The 18,291-nt window shown below is 41.1% G+C and overlaps 1 protein-coding gene across 3 annotated transcripts; it reads right to left on the bottom strand.

Annotated features, from left to right (window-relative positions):
- Positions 1-1,442: 1,442 nt before the first annotated feature.
- Positions 1,443-17,858, bottom strand: DHRS7 (dehydrogenase/reductase 7). 3 transcript variants are annotated; one of them, XM_008138985.3, is made up of 7 exons: positions 17,649-17,858; positions 11,566-11,718; positions 9,295-9,401; positions 8,594-8,833; positions 6,248-6,370; positions 4,485-4,700; positions 1,443-1,678 (listed from the first exon to the last, which is right to left on the bottom strand). In XM_008138985.3, the coding sequence occupies exons 1-7, from the start codon at positions 17,779-17,781 to the stop codon at positions 1,631-1,633; spliced, it is 1,020 nt and encodes a 339-aa protein (XP_008137207.1). In that variant the 5' UTR covers positions 17,782-17,858; the 3' UTR covers positions 1,443-1,630. The 3 variants fall into 3 exon arrangements, with proteins under 3 accessions (XP_008137207.1, XP_054571989.1, XP_054571990.1); XM_054716014.1 differs by lacking the exon at positions 6,248-6,370; XM_054716015.1 differs by lacking the exon at positions 8,594-8,833.
- Between the last annotated feature and the right edge of the window lie 433 nt (positions 17,859-18,291).

Raw genomic sequence — 18,291 nt, 5'->3', positions numbered from 1 at the left:
TAGCGATAGCTTAACTGTGAACTGCTTATAAAGAACCAGGATTTTCTCCTGTTACACCCAACTTTTGACAGCAGATAGTTAAGGAATATTTGTTGATTTTCTATTGTGGCCTATGCATATTATATACTGTAAGGTGCTAAAGATTAAAGTAAAATTAACTATAGAGTAAGGGATTACCGATGGATTCTTCCTGGAGTTTAATCTTGACTTTACCCCTTACCAGCCCTATGACCATGGGCAAGTAATACCTACTTGCTTTGGGCATCTTCTTTCTTCCTCTACAAAGGAAGATAATACCACCTACTTGAGTGTACTTTCATGAGAAATAAATGAATTAACTAATACAAAGCACCTCAGTCCTGGCCAGATTGGTTCAGTGGATGGAGCATTGGCCTGCAGACTTAAGGGTCCTGGGTTCAATTCCCGTCAAGGGCACATGCCGGGTTGTGGATTTGATCCACAGAAATGAGTGTGCAGGAGGCAGCCGATCCATGATCTTCTTTCATCATTGATGTTTCTATCCCTCTCCCTTCCTCTCTGAAATCAATCCTATCTAATAAAAGGATAATATGCAAATTGACTGTCACTCCCAACACACAAGATGGCTGCCACTAGAAGGCCAGCAGGGGAGGGCAGTTGGGAGGGACCAGATCTGCAAGGGAGGGCAGTTGTGGGCGATCAGGCCAGCAGGGGAGGGCAGTTGGGAGGGCGATCAAGCCTGCAGGGGCAGGCAGTTAGGGGTGACCAGGCCGGCAAAGAAGGGAAGTTGGGGCAACCAGGCCTGCAGGGAAGGGCAGTTGGGGTGGGAACCAGGCCTGCAGGGGAGAGCAGTTGGGGGGGACCAGGTCTGCAGGGGAGGGCAGTTAGGGGTGACCAGGCCTGCAGGGGAGGGCAGTTAGGGGCAAACAGGCTGGCAGGGGAGTGATTAGGGGGTGATCAGGTTGACAGGCAGAAGCAGTTAGGGGCAATCAGGAAGGCAGACAGGAGAGCAATTGGGAGCCAGCAGTCCTGGATTGTGAGGGGGATGTCCAACTGCCCGTTTAGGCCTGATCCTACTTGGAAGGGTCCCAGATTGGAGAGGGTGCAGGCTGGGCTGAGAGAGACACACCCTCGTGCACGAATTTTGTGCACAGGGCCTCTAAGTAAAAATATTTTTTTTTAATAAAAAGCACCTCTGTACAGCAAATGGCATATAATAATGAATAAATCATAGCTGCTAAGAGTCAATACTTCCTGTCAATTCTTCTAAGAGAGTGTACCACCTTGGTGGCAGGACCATTAAAGTATTTCTTTACTTATGCTCATTACCCAGCACTCAGTTTCGTGTACTGGTCCCTACATTTACATTAATGGGATTTCTATAATTCTTTGATTAGCATTCCACTAACCTAGATTTTAAGCATAAATGCCAAAATATGTTAATATGCTCTCTTATCCAAAAATGTAGTACATATTACCATCTTTATTGCAAGTTTCATAGTAATCTTTTATTTGTTGTTTATTACATGTTGAAAGAGAAGTTGTATATATTAAGAAATAAAATCACAAGTTAGTCTTCTGTGCACAAGAAGATGGCTGTTTTCATGTTTTCCATTTCTCCCTCCAGTGGCTTGAAAATGCAAGTACTCTGTCAGTCATGTTTTGTCTTCCAGATTTTAAAATAAGAAGAATCTGCATCCTGGAACAAAGTGACAGCAACATGAGTCAGTCCCTCCTTGAATTTACCCCCGTTTTTGACAATTCTATTTTAAGGAGCTATATAATTATGATTCACTGTTGAGAATCCTTATAAAACCTGAGCAAATACTTAAATTAGAATAAAAATCATAGCTAAAATTCTAGAGCTAGAAAATGGATTTAGCATCATTATCTCCTCTATCACTAGGAAGCATCTGCTCATGCCATTTTGTAAATGCTGAAATCTATTATTACTCCTCTAGAGTAGCATATCATACCTACACTAACTTGTCTTAATAATTATAAAGAGTCAGAATATTTAGAATAGAAATATTTGACAGATGACTCTAAAATGTTTTTGTGAACTTTTAGTATATTGCTTATAATAGAAAACAAAGCAACTCATTCATCCCTACGGATGTAACATTTCATTTGGGAAGATACGCATTTTCCACTTCCAAGAACTTGCACTAAGACAAAAAATAAAACACAAAAGTCAATGCAGCTATTGTTCTTGATCTCTTAAAATAATAAAAATTCATCAAAGTTCCAGACATACTGTTCTTAGCCTCAAGGACAGAAACAAATTCAAGTATTATTACCAACTACATTTAATTTGGGCTAAAGCTATATTGGCATTCTCTTAATTTAGATACTTATAAACAAATCAAAATAAGGAGATGGACATATATAATAGAAAATAATGTGGAGGAAAGAAGCAGGGAGGAGAGAACTGAGTAAAAAAAGTGAGAAACAATTTTTTAGTTCCCATGGTTTTGTGTGAAGAATGAGGTATGATATCTCAGAAATGGTACTGGGAAATAAAATGATGTCCAGTTTATCATAAAAAAAGTAATAAAGCAATAAGACCATGTAATAAACAATATATTAAAGACAGTGGTAGGAAGAGAAAGGCCAAAACTGTTAGCAAAGGATAGATGTAATCAAATGCTAGATTTGCTGAGTGATGTTTATATTTTATAGTTAGATATTGTGTAAATAAAACAAAATAGCATCTGCTAGAGTAGGACTGAAACTCTAGCCCCTGGTCCTTTTCCCTCTGAAACAACTATTTCTATAATGTATTATCTCTCTGGCCTCTTATTTAACTCTTTGATCTTCACTATCTATTAGCTCAGTATCCTTGTACCATCAAAATGAAAGCATTAGCAGCTAATCCTTAATAAGTATAACACTCCACATGTGTTTTAAAAGTTTTCCACATACTAACTCATTCAGTCTCCATGACAGTCCTATGACCAGATGCTATTGTCATCAGTAATCTCCGTTTTGTAGATGGGGATATTGACTTACAGAGAAGTAACTTGCCCAAGGTCATGGGACTGAATAGGGTAGCCTGGCACCAGGATGCTGTCACCTCTAGTAAGATAGCCTTTCCCTCTGGATTCTTATCCATCCGTGGGCACAATACCACTCTATCAGCTGTACTCCATAGAACTTAGATGTTATCTTTGATGAAGCTCTACCTTTAGTTTAGACCCATCCTACACTACCAAGCCCCAACATTACCAAAATACTTACAAATGATTTGGCCCAAAGCAAACTGGTCCATAGTAGAAGTTGGTAGAAAACGTATAACTCTTCCCCCCACCCCCTCACCTTCATGGTTTTTCAAGCTCTGGAGAGGTTAGTGCAGCATGGAAGTTTTATAACCTTTAAGTCTTTTTAAGCATTTTGTTTTAAGCATTTTTGCTTTCTTTCACTAATTCATTTTTACTATCCTGCAAAAAGTTGAAGCAAAATAAATGTCTGGCAATTCATGGATTGCTTAAATAGTGGTAGGTTATATAATGATACATATGGCATGATCCCATTTTAGAATTCACTTTATATATCAATCCCTACTAACTTCTTTCTTTAAAAAAGGTAGTATCACTGAAAGACATACTTCAACAATAAAACCATCCTGCCCTGACTGGTTTGGCTCAGTGGATAGAGCGTCGGCCTGCGGACTGAAGGGTCCCAGGTTCGATTCTGGTCAAGGGCATGTACCTTGGTTTCGGGCACATCCCCAGTAGGGGGTGTGCAGGAGGCAGCTGACTGATGTTTCTAATTCTCTATCCCTCTCCCTTCCTCTCTGTAAAAAAATCAATAAAATATATTTTTAAAAAACCATCCACAGAAATAACCTTTGTGTAATCATATCTATAGTTTTTGGCATAACTCCTTGCATTTCCTGTGCTGTTTATATATTAAACTCTTTTGACGGTCACAAATTTCTCAGAAGCAGTTCATAATATTCCTCACTTTTCTAAAAGAATGTTGGAAGAATGAGTTATCAGCATATTTTCTTAGACCTGGACATAGGCAAAGCTCAGATGTGCAGAGTGCTTCTGGATCAAGTCAAAGGAATCAGCACTACCCAGCGAGAGCACATCAGTTTTAACAGCACAGTAACTGGTAAGCACCAGGCGAGGTTCACGTGGTCCTGGGGAGAAGTAAGGTATCAACCCATGGAGGGGACACCAGAACTGAGACTTATAAGATGAGTACGAGTTTGTGAGGAGAAAGAGCATTTGGCACATACACTGGTCAAACAATGAGTGTAGAAGCAAAAATGGCAATCTCAGATTTGATTTTACTTTGTAGAAAACTTTTTTCTCCAAGACCAGTAGTAATTTATAATAAACCAACAGATATGCATGGGGCACAGAATACTGCTAATATCTTTTGTGTTGATATCATGAGATTAGTGCAGAGTTAGTAAGAAAGGTTTATAAGCGCTAGAAAATTTCATACTTTCCTAAAGATTGACATGTATTAAGGAATTTATAAATTGTTCTTACCAGACCCTTCTTAAAGTTCTCAATCCTTTTCTTCCCTAATTTGTTTGTTAGCCACAAGGCCCAGGTTGGCATATACTGCCACAAATACGCCACTGACAAAAAAGGTTGATCCGCAATCCAAACTTCTTTCAAGTCATTGGCCATGCAGATTAACATCAGCCGCACGCACCGACTGGTTGCCATCTTGTAGGACTGGTCTGCATCACTATGTATAGCCTAATAAATATTTCAAAAATTAAGTGAATGGTGAGTATTTAACCAAGGTATTTCACAGAACTTTTAAGCTAGAAAGGACCCAGAAGTCATCTAGTTGACTTTTTAATGTGACCTCATGCCTCTTCAGACCCAGTGGATACTAATAGGTGCCTATAATATTTCCAAAAGCCTAACAGGAAACATACACTTGCCAGATAAGATTGTACAGGCTAACTAAAAGATGAAGGGTCTTTGCTTTTAATTACAATTGTATCATCTTAATGTACTTAATGATAATTATATATCACTTTAGTAATAAAAATCTTTAAGCAAATTAACACATACATTTAACAAATGGAAGTCTATAAAACATAGAGTCCATGGGGGTAAAACAGCAAAAAGATAAAAGTGGTTTCTTGGTAGTGAACAAATCTGGCACTGTTAATCTAGTTAACCCACTACCATTCTATAAATAAACTAGTGACCCGGTGCACGGAATTTGTGCACATTAAAAGGGAATTAATTAGAGGAAATATTTTAATATTGCTATTTGCCCTTTCTCTATAATAGAAGTGTCTGGCAGGCCCCACCCCCATTGGGCGACACCAAGATCCGGCCGTCCCTACCCCTGTCAAGCCCTGCTGAGTGGGGGATGCAGCCTCACGTCCCAGCGCCGGGGCAGAGGGCGCGGCCTTGGGGGGCATGGCATCAGGTCCCCTGCCCTGGCCCGGCACCATGCAGCCTCAGGTCCCTGCTGTGACGGCATCATGGCGTGATGGCGTGATGACTATTTGCATATTAGCCTTTTATTATGATTATGATGATAAACTGAGGCCCAGAAAGGTAGCAGCTCATCTGTGCTCACACAGATCATTATGATAACCAGGTCTACATTCCAAGTCCCTTGATTCCTATAATTGGGTGATTATTCTATTTTACCTTAAAGCCTCCACAAATAATGTGAAAATATAAATTATATCTGTTAACATTTACATAGAAGCATATACAGACTTATGTCTCAGTAGAAATAGATCTTAATGAAGAAGAAAAATTTCATGGCCTTTAGAGGGATTTTGGTATTATTGAGTGGCACTGGATTCTTTGTGAGACATGTGCTATTCATTTGATAAATCACTTTGTGATGTGTAATCTGAGCTGAGGAAAACACAGACCTGGGTGAGGCTAAAATTATCAAAATGCCACAAGTGTTTTTCTAAGCTCCTTCACTGGGATTCCTCTTTAAAAGCCCAGTCATTTTAATATACTGAAATTCAGCCACACAGAACCTCTCAGTGTTGCTATAATTTATGAATTTATAGAAACTGGGTTTTTTAAATCACATAATAGTGGATCACTTACCAGTAATATCTCAGCAATTTCTTTAGCCTTTATTAAAACTGGCTGCTAAAACACTATCAGCTAACCTTAACAATTTTCCTAATGCTATGAGTTAAGGTTTGTAAATAAGTCATAAGCAGCTCTAACATGAAAACCCTGAGGCATAGTGATACGAAACCTATATATGACTATTAAACCATTCAAATCATACCCCAACTAGAAATGTTTACCTGTGTGGCATCATTAGTTAGGGCGTTCTTCACAATATTTGATTGCACTGGTCCTGGGAAAATGTTAGAAACTACTATCCCTGGGTACGTGGCAAGTTCGGTTCGGAGGCCATTAAAAAAACCCTAATATAAAATAAAGCAAATAAAATAAATACAGACACATCTCATGTTTACTATTAGCATGAACTTACTTTTCTTTGACTATGAAGGACAATAGCAGCACATTATAAAATAGGTTCTGAAACGCCTGAATAAAGCACAGGAAATGTAATTGTGCAATCTTATTAGCCATTTTTAACCTTAAGACTGGAGGCAATCAAGAATTGCATTCACCTGTTTGGAAGTGGTGGATCATGCCATCAGTGATTTTTAGGGTAGGCAAGCACTGGATAGGTGAAAAACCTGGAGATTCTGATACACCCTCCTTAGACCAGTCCCCATGTCCCCACTCCAAAAGGGGTGCATGTTTTCCACTGAAAATCACTCATATTTGGTTTCTTTTTATCCCTCAAGGTGGTTTAAGGTGCCCATATTGGGGCAAGAGTGAGTGAGAGGGATTAGTACTTAACACACTTTCAAGGAAAAATTCAACTTTTTCTATTTATTACTAGTTTAACAGACAATTAGTTTCAGCCCACACCCATCTTTTCTGGGCGGTAAAGACCCTCTAGACTTAAAGATACTGGCCATTTATAACCCAAACAGGGAGTAAACATCTTTCCCTAGTCTCTTTTCCTAATTTAGGAAATGGTCCAAGACTAGAAGCTGAGTTAACTACTGAAAAGCCTAAACAGCTAACCCAGGGTACATTTATCTATGATCCAACAATATTAAATAGTTTACCAGCCCTTAATGCTGACCTCTAACAAATAGGGCCTGTGAGGATTCATGCTGTCAGAGACGCATACAGTGCCTAACTCACTGGGGCAGGAAAAAAAGCTAAGTGAATGAACTCCCAAACCCTTAGCTTTCCGCCCCGCTTTAGCAAAGAGGAGAGAGGACAGACACCACTGAGAGCCAACACATCAAACATCAACACCTCTCCTTGTTTGAAATCACATCTAGTACAGCGTGTGAACTTTTCATTGATAAACAAGTTCATGCTACAGCTTGCTGGGCATCGGGGAAGGAAACGTGCTCTTCAAAGAGCCTTCTGGTTTCAGAGTTCAACTACTGGTATAAGCAACTAGTCTGAATCTGCCACATTGTGTCAGAGCATCAAATCCAATAACAAAACAGTGAGTCTTGGAGGGCAGGCCAGACACCTCATATTGTCTGACTGAAAACATCCTGCATGTCTTATGAGATACTTGGTGCCAAACAGATGGTGTAGCTGCTTTCCCTCATCTACCAGCCCGAGACTTGCCCAACTGCTCTGCAGGAAGTGACTGATACCTTATAGTGCCAGATATGAGGAAATCATCAGTGTAGCATTCCATTTCATCACTCTCTTCAACTGTCTACTTTTCACAACAGAAAGGACGTCCTAAGGAATTAAAGCTTCAAATTTTCATGAAGCTGATGATCAGTGAGCTATTCATCTCATTATGCCAACAGTGAAACATTCTATGTAAACTGACCTTCAACAGCATTAATTATAAATTGTGTGTCTCCTTTAATCATTCTTTTCCTCTTGGCCTTATGATCTAATTTGTTCCATGTTGCAGTTTAATAACATTTCTTCATATCCACTCTTAGCCAACATTAAAAATTCATACGTTTCTAATATGCACATCTCATAAGTTAAGCAAACCAAACCAAGCTTTTCTCCTAGCCTCTGCCTTGACTAGATTTTCTTCTTCCAATGCACCCAGGGTAAATTGAGTCAAAGCTAATCCCAGCAAGGGATATGAGTAGTTCCAATTTCTGATATGCTTATATATACATTTAGACCAAATAAGATAAACCCCACCTAAAAGGGGAAAGGAAAAAAAAAAGTCACAGAAATGGGGAGGAAAACTACATCCTGAAGTATGTAAAGCAGTGAGGGGTAGACCCCAAATTTGCCAAGAAGATATGGTAGAAATGAGAAGGGGAAGGGTGACATGTTGACTAGACTATACTTCTTGAGGGCAGGGACCATATCTCACCTTTATATCCCCAGGATCTGTTGGCAGTGTATGACACAATGTAGGTGCTCAATACATGTTTGTTGAATTACAAGGAGGCACGTGAGGCTCAAGTCTTTTTTAGCATCTTCTGGGGATATCATCTATCAAAGGCCTCCTTGGGTTTCTCTCTGTCTCTCCACATCACTGCCCAGTTCCAATGACCTCTCACAGAGATGGCCATATCCCCCGGGTACATTTAGGTCAGTTCCATCAAACTCTGTTTGAGCAGACTTACCCGAAGAGCATGTTTGCTTGCACAATATCCACTAGAAAGGGGCGCAGCCAAGATACCCATGAAGCTATTCACAGTTACAATCTTTCCTTGCTTCCTCTCGATCATGTGAGGCAGAACACACTTTGTCAAGGACACCGTTCCTAAGTAGTTAAGCTCTATCAACTCCTTGTAGACATCCATGCTGGATTCCACACACAGTGAACGCTGGGATCTTCCTCCATTGTTGACCAGAATGTCGATCTAGACAGTAAAATTAGAAAACAGGCTCTTTGGTGATGACCTGTGGATGGACTGATGGAATCCCTAGGGATGGTTACTTATATTGATAACTTGAAGAATCACTGGGAACAGACTGGTATATTTCCAGAGTCAGTAATAAAAATATAAAATAAAAATTAGAATTCACCCATGGAATTAAATTTCTATCTTAGGTGACTCTTTATGGAAAGTAGTGCCATAAAAATAAAAGGCACTGAATTTTTAGCTTCTTTTGTTCTACTTGGAGGCGTTAGTACTTGTTAGGGTATGGAAAGTACTAATTTCACAAAGCCAACAACTCAGAGATTAAAAGGCCCAACTCATGGGCCTTGATCTCACTACATGGACCCATTTGCCTAAAGCCCTTTTAATGAAGCACCACAAATGGGAATCTCTTTGCAGCTACTTCAAAGCAAAGCATGCCAATTCAAAATGCTACTTACTTTACCAAACTCCTGCAGAACTGCTTTGGTAGCCACTTCATGTGAACTTATGTCAGCCAGGTCAAAGGGCAAAACAAGTATATCTTTTCCTTTTAAGTTGCCATTCTCTAAATAAAGACACCAAAAATTAGTGTGGAGGTCATGCAATAGTTCAATCAAGCTCTTTGCTATTTGCATTAACACCCATCCTACAACCAGACTTGGCAACAAACTCATTTCTGAGTGGCTCTGCAGAAGAGTTTCTCAGTGATGAAGAGGAGGACTGGTGGTAATGTGGCAACACCTTATTGGATAAAAGCTGGCTGGGTACACAGGAAATAGAACAGCTCTCCTCAACTTGTATATAAACAGTCTAATGTTGGAACAAATTCTAGAAGAAGTCAAGACAGTACTACATGCTAAAAAAAATTGGAGGGCCCAGTTCATGTGGCTCAGCGGTTGAGTATCAACCTATGAACCAGGAGGTGATGGTTCAATTCTAGGTCATGGCACATCCCTGGGTTTCTGCCTCGATCCCCAGTAGAGAGTGTGCAGGAGGCAGCCAATCAGTGATTCTCTCGCATCATTGATGTTTCTATCTCTCCCTCTCCCTTCCTTTCTGAAATCAGTAAAAAAACGTATTTTAGAAAAATTTTGGGAGCAATTTCTTTAAAGTACAGAGGCACTTTGGTTTTATGATAGGTTCACCAAGTTAGTTGCTCTTTTACACACATTGAAAAACAAAGTTTATGCTTAAGATCAGTAAGAAGCTCAGAGCCCTCCAGTGACATGACACGTAAAAGCTTCCCTCCAGAGGCTAAGGATCCCAGGACACAAACAAGGAAAAATAAATAATCCTGGAATTCCCAAGCAGGAAACATGTTGGACTGTATAGCCCTTTCTATTTCTGTTCATTAAAAAAGTATATTTTTCTTGTGAATTCTAACCTTGGAATACAATAAGTAATGCCAATAAGAAAAAACAAGCAAGTAGAGAGAGATATAAAGGCTTTATGGAGCGAAGGAGTAAATTGTGAAACATTAACTATTTTAAAAGAAAGAGAAAAATTTGCACCAGTTGTCTGACAGATAAAAGGAAAACAATCAGCTTCATTCCAACTAAGAAATGCTGATATGATTCATCTTTGCCAGCACAGGAATTGCAAGTCTCAACAGTGGAAGAGCAATTACCACAAGAAATGGCCCAGCCCTGACAGGTGTTTCTCAGTGGTTAGAGCACTGGCTGTACATCAAAGGGTCACAAGTTCAATTCCTGGTCAAGGGCACGTACCTGGGTTGCAGGTTCACACCCCAGCTCCAGACAGGGCGCACGTGGGAGGCAACCAATCAATGCCTCTTTCTCTTCCCCGCCTCTTTCTCTTCCCCGTCCCTCCCTCCCTTTCACTTTCTCTAAAAATTGATAGAAAAAATACCCTCGGATTTTTACCCTGAGGATTAACAACAAATCAAACAACAACAACAAAAACAAAGAAAGAAATGGCCCAGGGCAGAAACACAAGAGGCCTTTGAAAGCAGCACCCTGAAAGGGCCCTAGTAGCTTTCGCACCTGACTCGTTTCTGGGTGGTTAGTTCCATCAGCAAAGTGAAAGAAAGGTGTCTAAAGAATGATAGGCAGATGACCAAAAAAATGGTCTGCTGGGAAATTCAAAATTATCTCAGTTTAGATACTAAGTGTCCATGAGAAATAACAACTTTATTACTTAAGGCTGCTTTCAATGTGAACATAACTACACTAAAACACAAACAAAAATAAATATTGTTGCCCTGTATAGCAATATGAAAAATACTGTCTCAAGTTGCATTTTTTAAACTTCATCCTTTATAACAAAAATGTTATACCATCCTCTATGACTTCAATATCTGACATTTTAGCAGAATGTGTCAGGATCCTTTCTAATTAAATTTCTGTGATTACATACATGTGTGTCATACATAAGAACCAAACTATTCCTTTAAGTAAAAAATATAAGACATCGATGTGATTTCTAAAAATCCATCAACATTTGAGAGAATTGGTGGTCACTCCCTAATGCCAAAAGGCAGTGCAAAAAAAGAAAAGAAAAAAAAAAAGTAGAAAGGCAGCAGAAAAAGGGAAGAAAGAGGCCAGGGCAGCTAATTAAGAGATGCCAGAAGGAAGAGGATTTGGGTCAAAACACTTGGAGCATTTGGAACCTGAGTAGACTGCCCAGGAAAATCCCCGTCTTGCTGCTGAAATTCCCCGAACTATATTTGAGTTTGGATTCTGATTTATTGCTATTTCAGATTTACTTACCAAGGCATCTTCTTTTCACCCTTTCCAGCTCATGCTCTCTTCTGGCAGACAGCACCAGAGAAACTCCTAGTTTCGACAGCTGGTATGCCAGCTCCTCACCAATACCACTTGATGCTCCAGTCACCCACACCACCATGTCAGTCAGCTCCCATTCTATTGAGAAAGGAGTAGGGATTGAGAGGAGAAAATAAGCTATGGATTACACCCATATCCAAAGATTATCCCCCAAAAAAAGTATTTTAAACAATACCTCTGATTATGAAGATATAATGTGTGGAACTTAAAAATTTAAATATTCTGTTTATGGCCTTGATATTATGGTGATAGTCTCACAGATGTATACTTATCCCCAAACTCAAGTTGTTTGTATTAACTATGTGCATTTTTTTAAAAAATATGTTTTTATTGATTTCAGGGAGAGGGAGAGATAGAAACATCAATGATGAGAGAGAATCATGGATCGACTGCCTCCTGCAAGCCCTCTACTGGGATCGAGCCTGCAGCCTGGGCTTGTGCCCTGACTGGGAATTGAACCATGACCTCCTGGTTCATGGGTCAAGGCTCAACCACTGACCCACACCGACTGGGCTGTGTGCTCTTTTATATGATTATCATACCCAAATAAAGTGATTTTTTAAATTTTTTCTTAAATATCCTAAGAAAACAACTCCTACCCAATTTTAAAAAAAGGCATGAAAATAAATCATATTGGTAACAGTTATCAATTCTTTATTTTGTGCATTCAGATTCTTGGGTGAGTTTTTTAGACTTGAGTAAGCCTTATAACTTCACGGTCTGACTTCAAGGCTCTACTTATCTATGTATTCGATGGAGAAAACGTAAGGCTAAGTAAATAGAAAGTCTGCCCAGACTCACTTTCTCACTTTCCTTCTCCACAAAATGAGGGATTCAGATAAGATGACTACTACAGGTCCTATCCAGTTCTCAATTCTATTATCCTAATTTCTTGCAATGGAGGTATTGATAATGAATCTGAATATGCTAAGTCCTACTCTATGGTATAGCGAGACCACCCTGGACTTTGAAAGTCATATGTTCCCCATCTGTCAATCATATCTGATGCCTATCAAGTAAAGGTCATTTTGTAAAAATGTTCCCCCAAATGCCTGCGCTTTCATCTTAGGAGAATCCGGTGGTTCACCCACTATGAAATGCATGACAGCGAGATGAAATGCTGTACTCTGCTTGCCCAATCATGTTCTCATTAAAGACTGTAAAATGTTATACTAATAAAGCAATGACGAGTGACTTATTCTCCTTTTGTCCAATGAAAAAACTTGTTTACAATGCAGGAGATGATAGCCTCTGTCTATCTGAAAATGTAGAGTCACTGTGATGCAGCATTCCTGTGTGCCTTATTAATCAAAATGTGTTATTTATTTAAAAAATAGTAAACCAGTAATCACTTAACATGTGCATTTCTGGTTTCCTATTAGAAACATTAAAAATCAGGAAACTAGTTTACTATTTTCATCAAGCAATTCTACAGCCTGTTAGGTTGACAGTCTGAGCTCCTGAAACTGCCAGGGTTCCCATCCCAGCTCCACCACACACAGCAGTGAAACGCTCCTGTGTGAGAACTCACAGCCTTCATTTTCTACGACTGGAAAACAGGATTAATAATAAGAACTCCTCCATAGAACAGTTGAGATGAATGAGTTAAAACCTGTAGAGTTCTCAGAGCAGTGTGTGACTCATACTCAGTGCTTAATCCAATGTCCATTGTGATCACTGCTAAAAGTCTCTTAAAAACTGATGTTTTAAAACCAAAACATAAGTAACTTGTGTGTTCCAATTTCTCCAGCCAGGGGAATGGGATTACTAACTGTAACTGCTTACCATTTTGTTCATTATTTCCTATGTGTTTGCATTACCTTATTAAAATCCTCAGAAGAACCTTATGAAGAATTATCTCAATTTTATAAAAAAGGAAACTGAGGTCTACAGAAATTAATTTACCGCACTGGACTACAAACTCCCTTAAGGCTGAGACCCTATCTGCCTTGTTCCTTGCTATATCCTCAGTGCCTGGCACACTGTAATATAAATAACTGTAGAACAACCACCCAAGAGCCCTAGCAGAGCTGGGATATGAGCTCAGGTACATCTAGCTCCGAAGTCCACTAGACCATGGTGCCCGCATTTTAATATAACCAATGTTTTAAAACCTAACTGTTTTTCAGCCATTCAAGAAAAAGCAACTTGTCCTCGGGAAAGAGGTTTCGTGTAAATATCTGAACTGAGGATGGAAACATCCCAAATACCATGTCTTGTCTACAATGCTTTCCCATCATATAATATGCTTTCATGGAAAGGCACAACACAGCCACCTCCTACAGGACTTTCTCAGGAATATCAAACTGTACATTCAGATAGTCATTTATCCATTCATCGACTACTGATTGCTCCAACGTTCTGCAATTCTCAGACTCTAGGGTAAATATAGTCTGTTTATAATAACTATTTACTAATTAGCATAGGACTAACAAAGATTTTATTTTACCCGGATATTCAAATATTACTGAAATCCGATGATGAAAATCCCAGGCTCACGTTTACTTTAGTCCACCTGCAGTTCTGGAACCTTCCTGGCGAAGAAAATCATTTTTTTAGCACGAACTTTTATTTGCCAATGCCATAGAACCTGGCATACACAGCGGTCTCCTTAAAAAAGCCTCTGAAAGCAGATTCTCTTAAGTTGGAAGGAAACTTAATAATTCAGCCCCAAACCCAGTTTGAGCATTCTCTCTTCAGGCTGGCTAGTCTCAACTTCATTCCCCCACAGGATGAGGAAGCTAGTTACCTCCCAGGCACGTGCTCCTCTTTCGGACCAGTCTAATCATCCAAGGAGCTCAAGGATTCTAACAGTGACGTGATGATGTACCTTTAACTTCTCCCCGCCAGCACCTGATGCCTTGGGGCATCGGAAAGAATAACTCAACCCTGTCTTGCACCTGACAATCCCTCACTTCTTTGAAGTCAGCTGTTATGTCCTCCCTAAGCCCTCTCCTCTCCTGCTTCTCTAAGGCTACATAATACATAAACACCTCCAATTTCTGCTACCTTCCCTCAGATGACATGGCATCGGGTTACCTCACTCTTCCGCTCACACCCCACGGCACAAGCTCTAGTTGGTCAACGTCCCGCTCTACTGAAAGGAGCTGACCAGAGCAGGACACAGGATTCCCCCGGGGGTCTGCACAATTCAGAGCAGGGTAAGGTGACGAAATTGCTTCGGTTGTTCCCCAGAAGACAGGCCTCGTGAGGGCCTGGACAGTGGCTGGAGCAGTCACCGCTGGGTCCCCAGTGCCCAGCACAGAGGCTGACACGGATTACAGGAGACATCTGTTGTTGTTTGCAGTTTGTTGCCTCAAGACACTAAATATCTCCGGGGCTTGCCTAATTTTTCTGGCATTCAGTTCACAGTTGACTCACATTTAGGTTACGGTCAACTAAAACCTGAGTTTTCGCCACATGTGCTGCCGCTGACTTTCTCTACTCTGGACTTGTGCCATAGATTTTTCCTCTGGACTAAGGTGCAGTGTCTAAAATTAGTCACCCTTAAATGTCATCATGAGAGATATATGCTTGGAAATGCAGAGAATTTCTCTAAAAGGACACATAACAGGTAGGAAATGGTGGTTGCCTCCAGGGAGGCAGACTGGCTAGCTGGGGAAGGAGGCTGGGAAAGCGAGAGCTTTACTTTTCACTATATAACCTTTTGTATTTTTAATTTTCTCTTATGTGAGTACATTGTCTATTTTTCAAGTAACAAAAACTAACTCTCCAGAGAAGATAAGACATTTTTTTTTTCTCACTTTGGTCTGCCCAGTCTGAGTTGTTTTGGAACCTGAGTCTATCCCATATTCCTTTAACTTTTTTCAGTAGCACCCCTACCCCCAGGAGTCCTGTAAGTCATTTTTTTCCTGATAACTCCCCCATAGAATTTGAATTCCACGGATATACTACATATCTGTTTACGTACTGTACATAAAGAGTTCTATCAAGGTTACTCTTCAGTAAGAATAGCTAAATTTAAAAATTAAAAGTTAAAAATTAACATTTAACTTAACTTTTACATCCGTATTTGCTGGGTAACTTTTAATGTAATGTGTTTACTTAAATAAATGATAATGTATCAAACTACCTATGCAAATTATATAACTACATAAGAGCAATGTAATTAAAATCCTCCAAACTTGTTATTTTTCCAGCATAAGTGAGACATTGAAAAAAAATAAATTTCTTAAAATTTATGTTTAGTAACATTAACTTTTAACGTTTGCTTGATATGTGAAAATAACTTTTAATTTAACTGGCTGCTAGATATTGTCAACATTTCTCCTTTTCAATGCTTGACATAATCAGTGGTTGAATATTTTTTGTAGAATTAAATAACAAAATATAAACTATTTTTTGTGTACTTCTCAAATCCAAGTTAATTCAAAACCATTGAGGATCAAACACAAACATCCACAAAGCAGCCATAGGCACATGCATTCCATCTGCTGAGATGGAGCAAACCATCAAGAGAGAGTCTGCCAATCACAGCCATCCATTTGTCATAGTCTTGTAGCACTGCCCTTGCATATGTGTAGTGTACGTATTTTGCATGAACTCAATAATGTCAGTTGCATATGTTTTACTCCAAACCCACCCCCCAATAAAAAAGAATGAGAGAAATGAAATACTACAGAACAAGATTTCGTCTGGTAGGGTTTAGCTTTGGAGGGACCCTCTTAAGATTTTGCTCGGTCCCCAAGAACCAATTTTCACCCTCACAGAAGCAATCCTGCTTCCTTTCTCTCCTGGCCCCATTTGAAAAGCATAGTAGTTCTCACTTCCAAGCAAACCTCCCTAAATGATGAATCTTCTCCTACTGGAAGCTTGGTCCAGGGAAACCCCACTTCCCCCAGCCCTTATGAATCCAAAGCCCAACTTTGGGCAGGTCATTAAATTTCTCTGAATATTAGTTTCCCTACCTGGAAGATAATATTAGCAAAGCCTACTTTGTACGAGTCCTTGTAAAAAACAAAGGTCACATCTGTAAAGGGCCAAGCACACTGCCCTTTAGAATGTATTTAATACATGTTAAGCAGGGCACAGATACAGGTGGGACCTGCAGAAGGCCCCCCTTAGTATGCCAATAATGACCTTTCTCCAGGCAAAAGGCCAATTTAGTTCTTGCCGACTTTATACCTTTACTATTCCAGTAAGTAAGTGAACTCCAGATTAGGTGGAGAAAGAAAGGATGTTTTAACTGCTCTCATTAAAAATCAGTAACCAGAGGAGAATACAGAGCCTTTCAAATTCCTTACTGGGCATATTCCATAGGGATAATCACATGAAAAGTAAATGATAGGAAGCAGTGCTGTTCTTTCTGCATCGTGAAAAAAAGTTTGCCTCGAAGCGTGTTTCCAAACTCTACTTTGAGATTCCCCGAGGACAAGGGGGGCCGACCCAACCTTATCTGTACATCCTTTCCACCCGGTGTGAAATGCTAATCTCTGAAATGGATGTACTTCTCGCTTACTCCTCTACCTATATAAGCAGCCCTCACGCTTCCAAGTTAAATCCCAGTTTTAAGGCTTCTCGGAGTTGTTCTCTCGGGCATGTCCTCAATTTGACCCGAATAAAAACATTTTTTTCCTTAAATTTATAGAGGTCCAGGTGTTCTCTTCGTTGACAATCTCAAATTTTACCATTTCAAAACCCCAGGGGAGTGAAAAGTAGTGGATTTCCAGTAGAAATACGCAGCTCCCGTCCGCAGAAGGGATCCCTCCCTTATAAAGCAGGGGGATGCGCTCACTACTTCTCCACGTATCCCCGGGAGCCCGCTAACAGCTTAGGGTGCTGAGGGCGCCCGCCCCTCCCAGAAAGTCCAGTCGACCCGGAGAGAAAACAAAGCGCAGACGCGCCTCCTCCTCCCCCACCCGCAGCCGCAGGAAAAGGCTCAGCCTGGCGACGCGGAAGCTCCACTCCCCCGAGGGAGACGCGGACAGCGCAATCTCGGCTGCAAGGGGCCGGCCTCGCACCGCCCAGGGGCGGCTGCGGGCCCTCACCTGGACGTCGGCCCTGCCACTCGGCCCACAGCAGGGTCAGGTCGCCATCGGCCCGCAGGAAGCGCAGCAGCTGCACCACCAGCGCGAGCAGCACGCACAGCGCCAGGAGCCAGAGCAACAGGTCCCAGCTCATCGCGGCCGCGCGCCCGGCTCCGCGGGAGAAGACGGACCGCGCCCCAGCGGCGCCGCAGCTCTGGGATCCGTGCGGCCGCCTCCCGCTCCGCCCTCGAGTCGCGCCGCCGGGCTCCGCCCAGCCCCGCACCACCCCCGGGAGCACCCCCCTTCCTGCCGCGCGCGTGGGCGTGGGGTGTACCCGCACGTCGGGCCAGGAGTCGCCGGCCCAGCCATTGCTGCGCCAGTTCCGCCTGCGTGTGCGTCCAATAAAGGGTTGCGGTCGGAACAAAAGGCTTGGGTTTGGAATCGCAAAACCGATCCTTGAGCAGTTGTTTCGAGGTCAGTTTTCCGGGCTCTGGTTGTGTCAACAGGAAGACCACAACTGTTTCGACCTAAGGACGCAACCTCCACCTCCTCCTTTTTCTTCAACTAAAGGAATCGAACAAACCATCAAATTGGCCCAACCCCCATCGAATTAGCACAGTCTCTGAGTTAAATGGGTCCCGGTGTCAACTTAAATTTGGAAATC

The sequence above is a fragment of the Eptesicus fuscus genome, chromosome 5, assembly GCF_027574615.1.
Source record: "Eptesicus fuscus isolate TK198812 chromosome 5, DD_ASM_mEF_20220401, whole genome shotgun sequence".
In the NCBI taxonomy this organism is placed as follows: Eukaryota; Metazoa; Chordata; class Mammalia; order Chiroptera; family Vespertilionidae; genus Eptesicus; species Eptesicus fuscus.
The sequence above is the reverse complement of the archived record's forward strand: the minus strand, read 5'-3'. Positions and strand labels throughout refer to the sequence as shown.

Bases quoted from the DNA above. Each gene is read 5' to 3' on its own strand.
- DHRS7 (XM_008138985.3), bottom strand. From the start codon at position 17,781: ATGAGCTGGGACCTGTTGCTCTGGCTCCTGGCGCTGTGCGTGCTGCTC. The intron at 9,402-11,565 runs GTAAGTAAATCT...GTCTTTATTTAG, and splicing joins GGTGAAAAGAAGATGCCTTG to AGAATGGCAACTTAAAAGGA. The intron at 8,834-9,294 runs GTAAGTAGCATT...TTTACTGTCTAG, and splicing joins TTCTGCAGGAGTTTGGTAAA to ATCGACATTCTGGTCAACAA.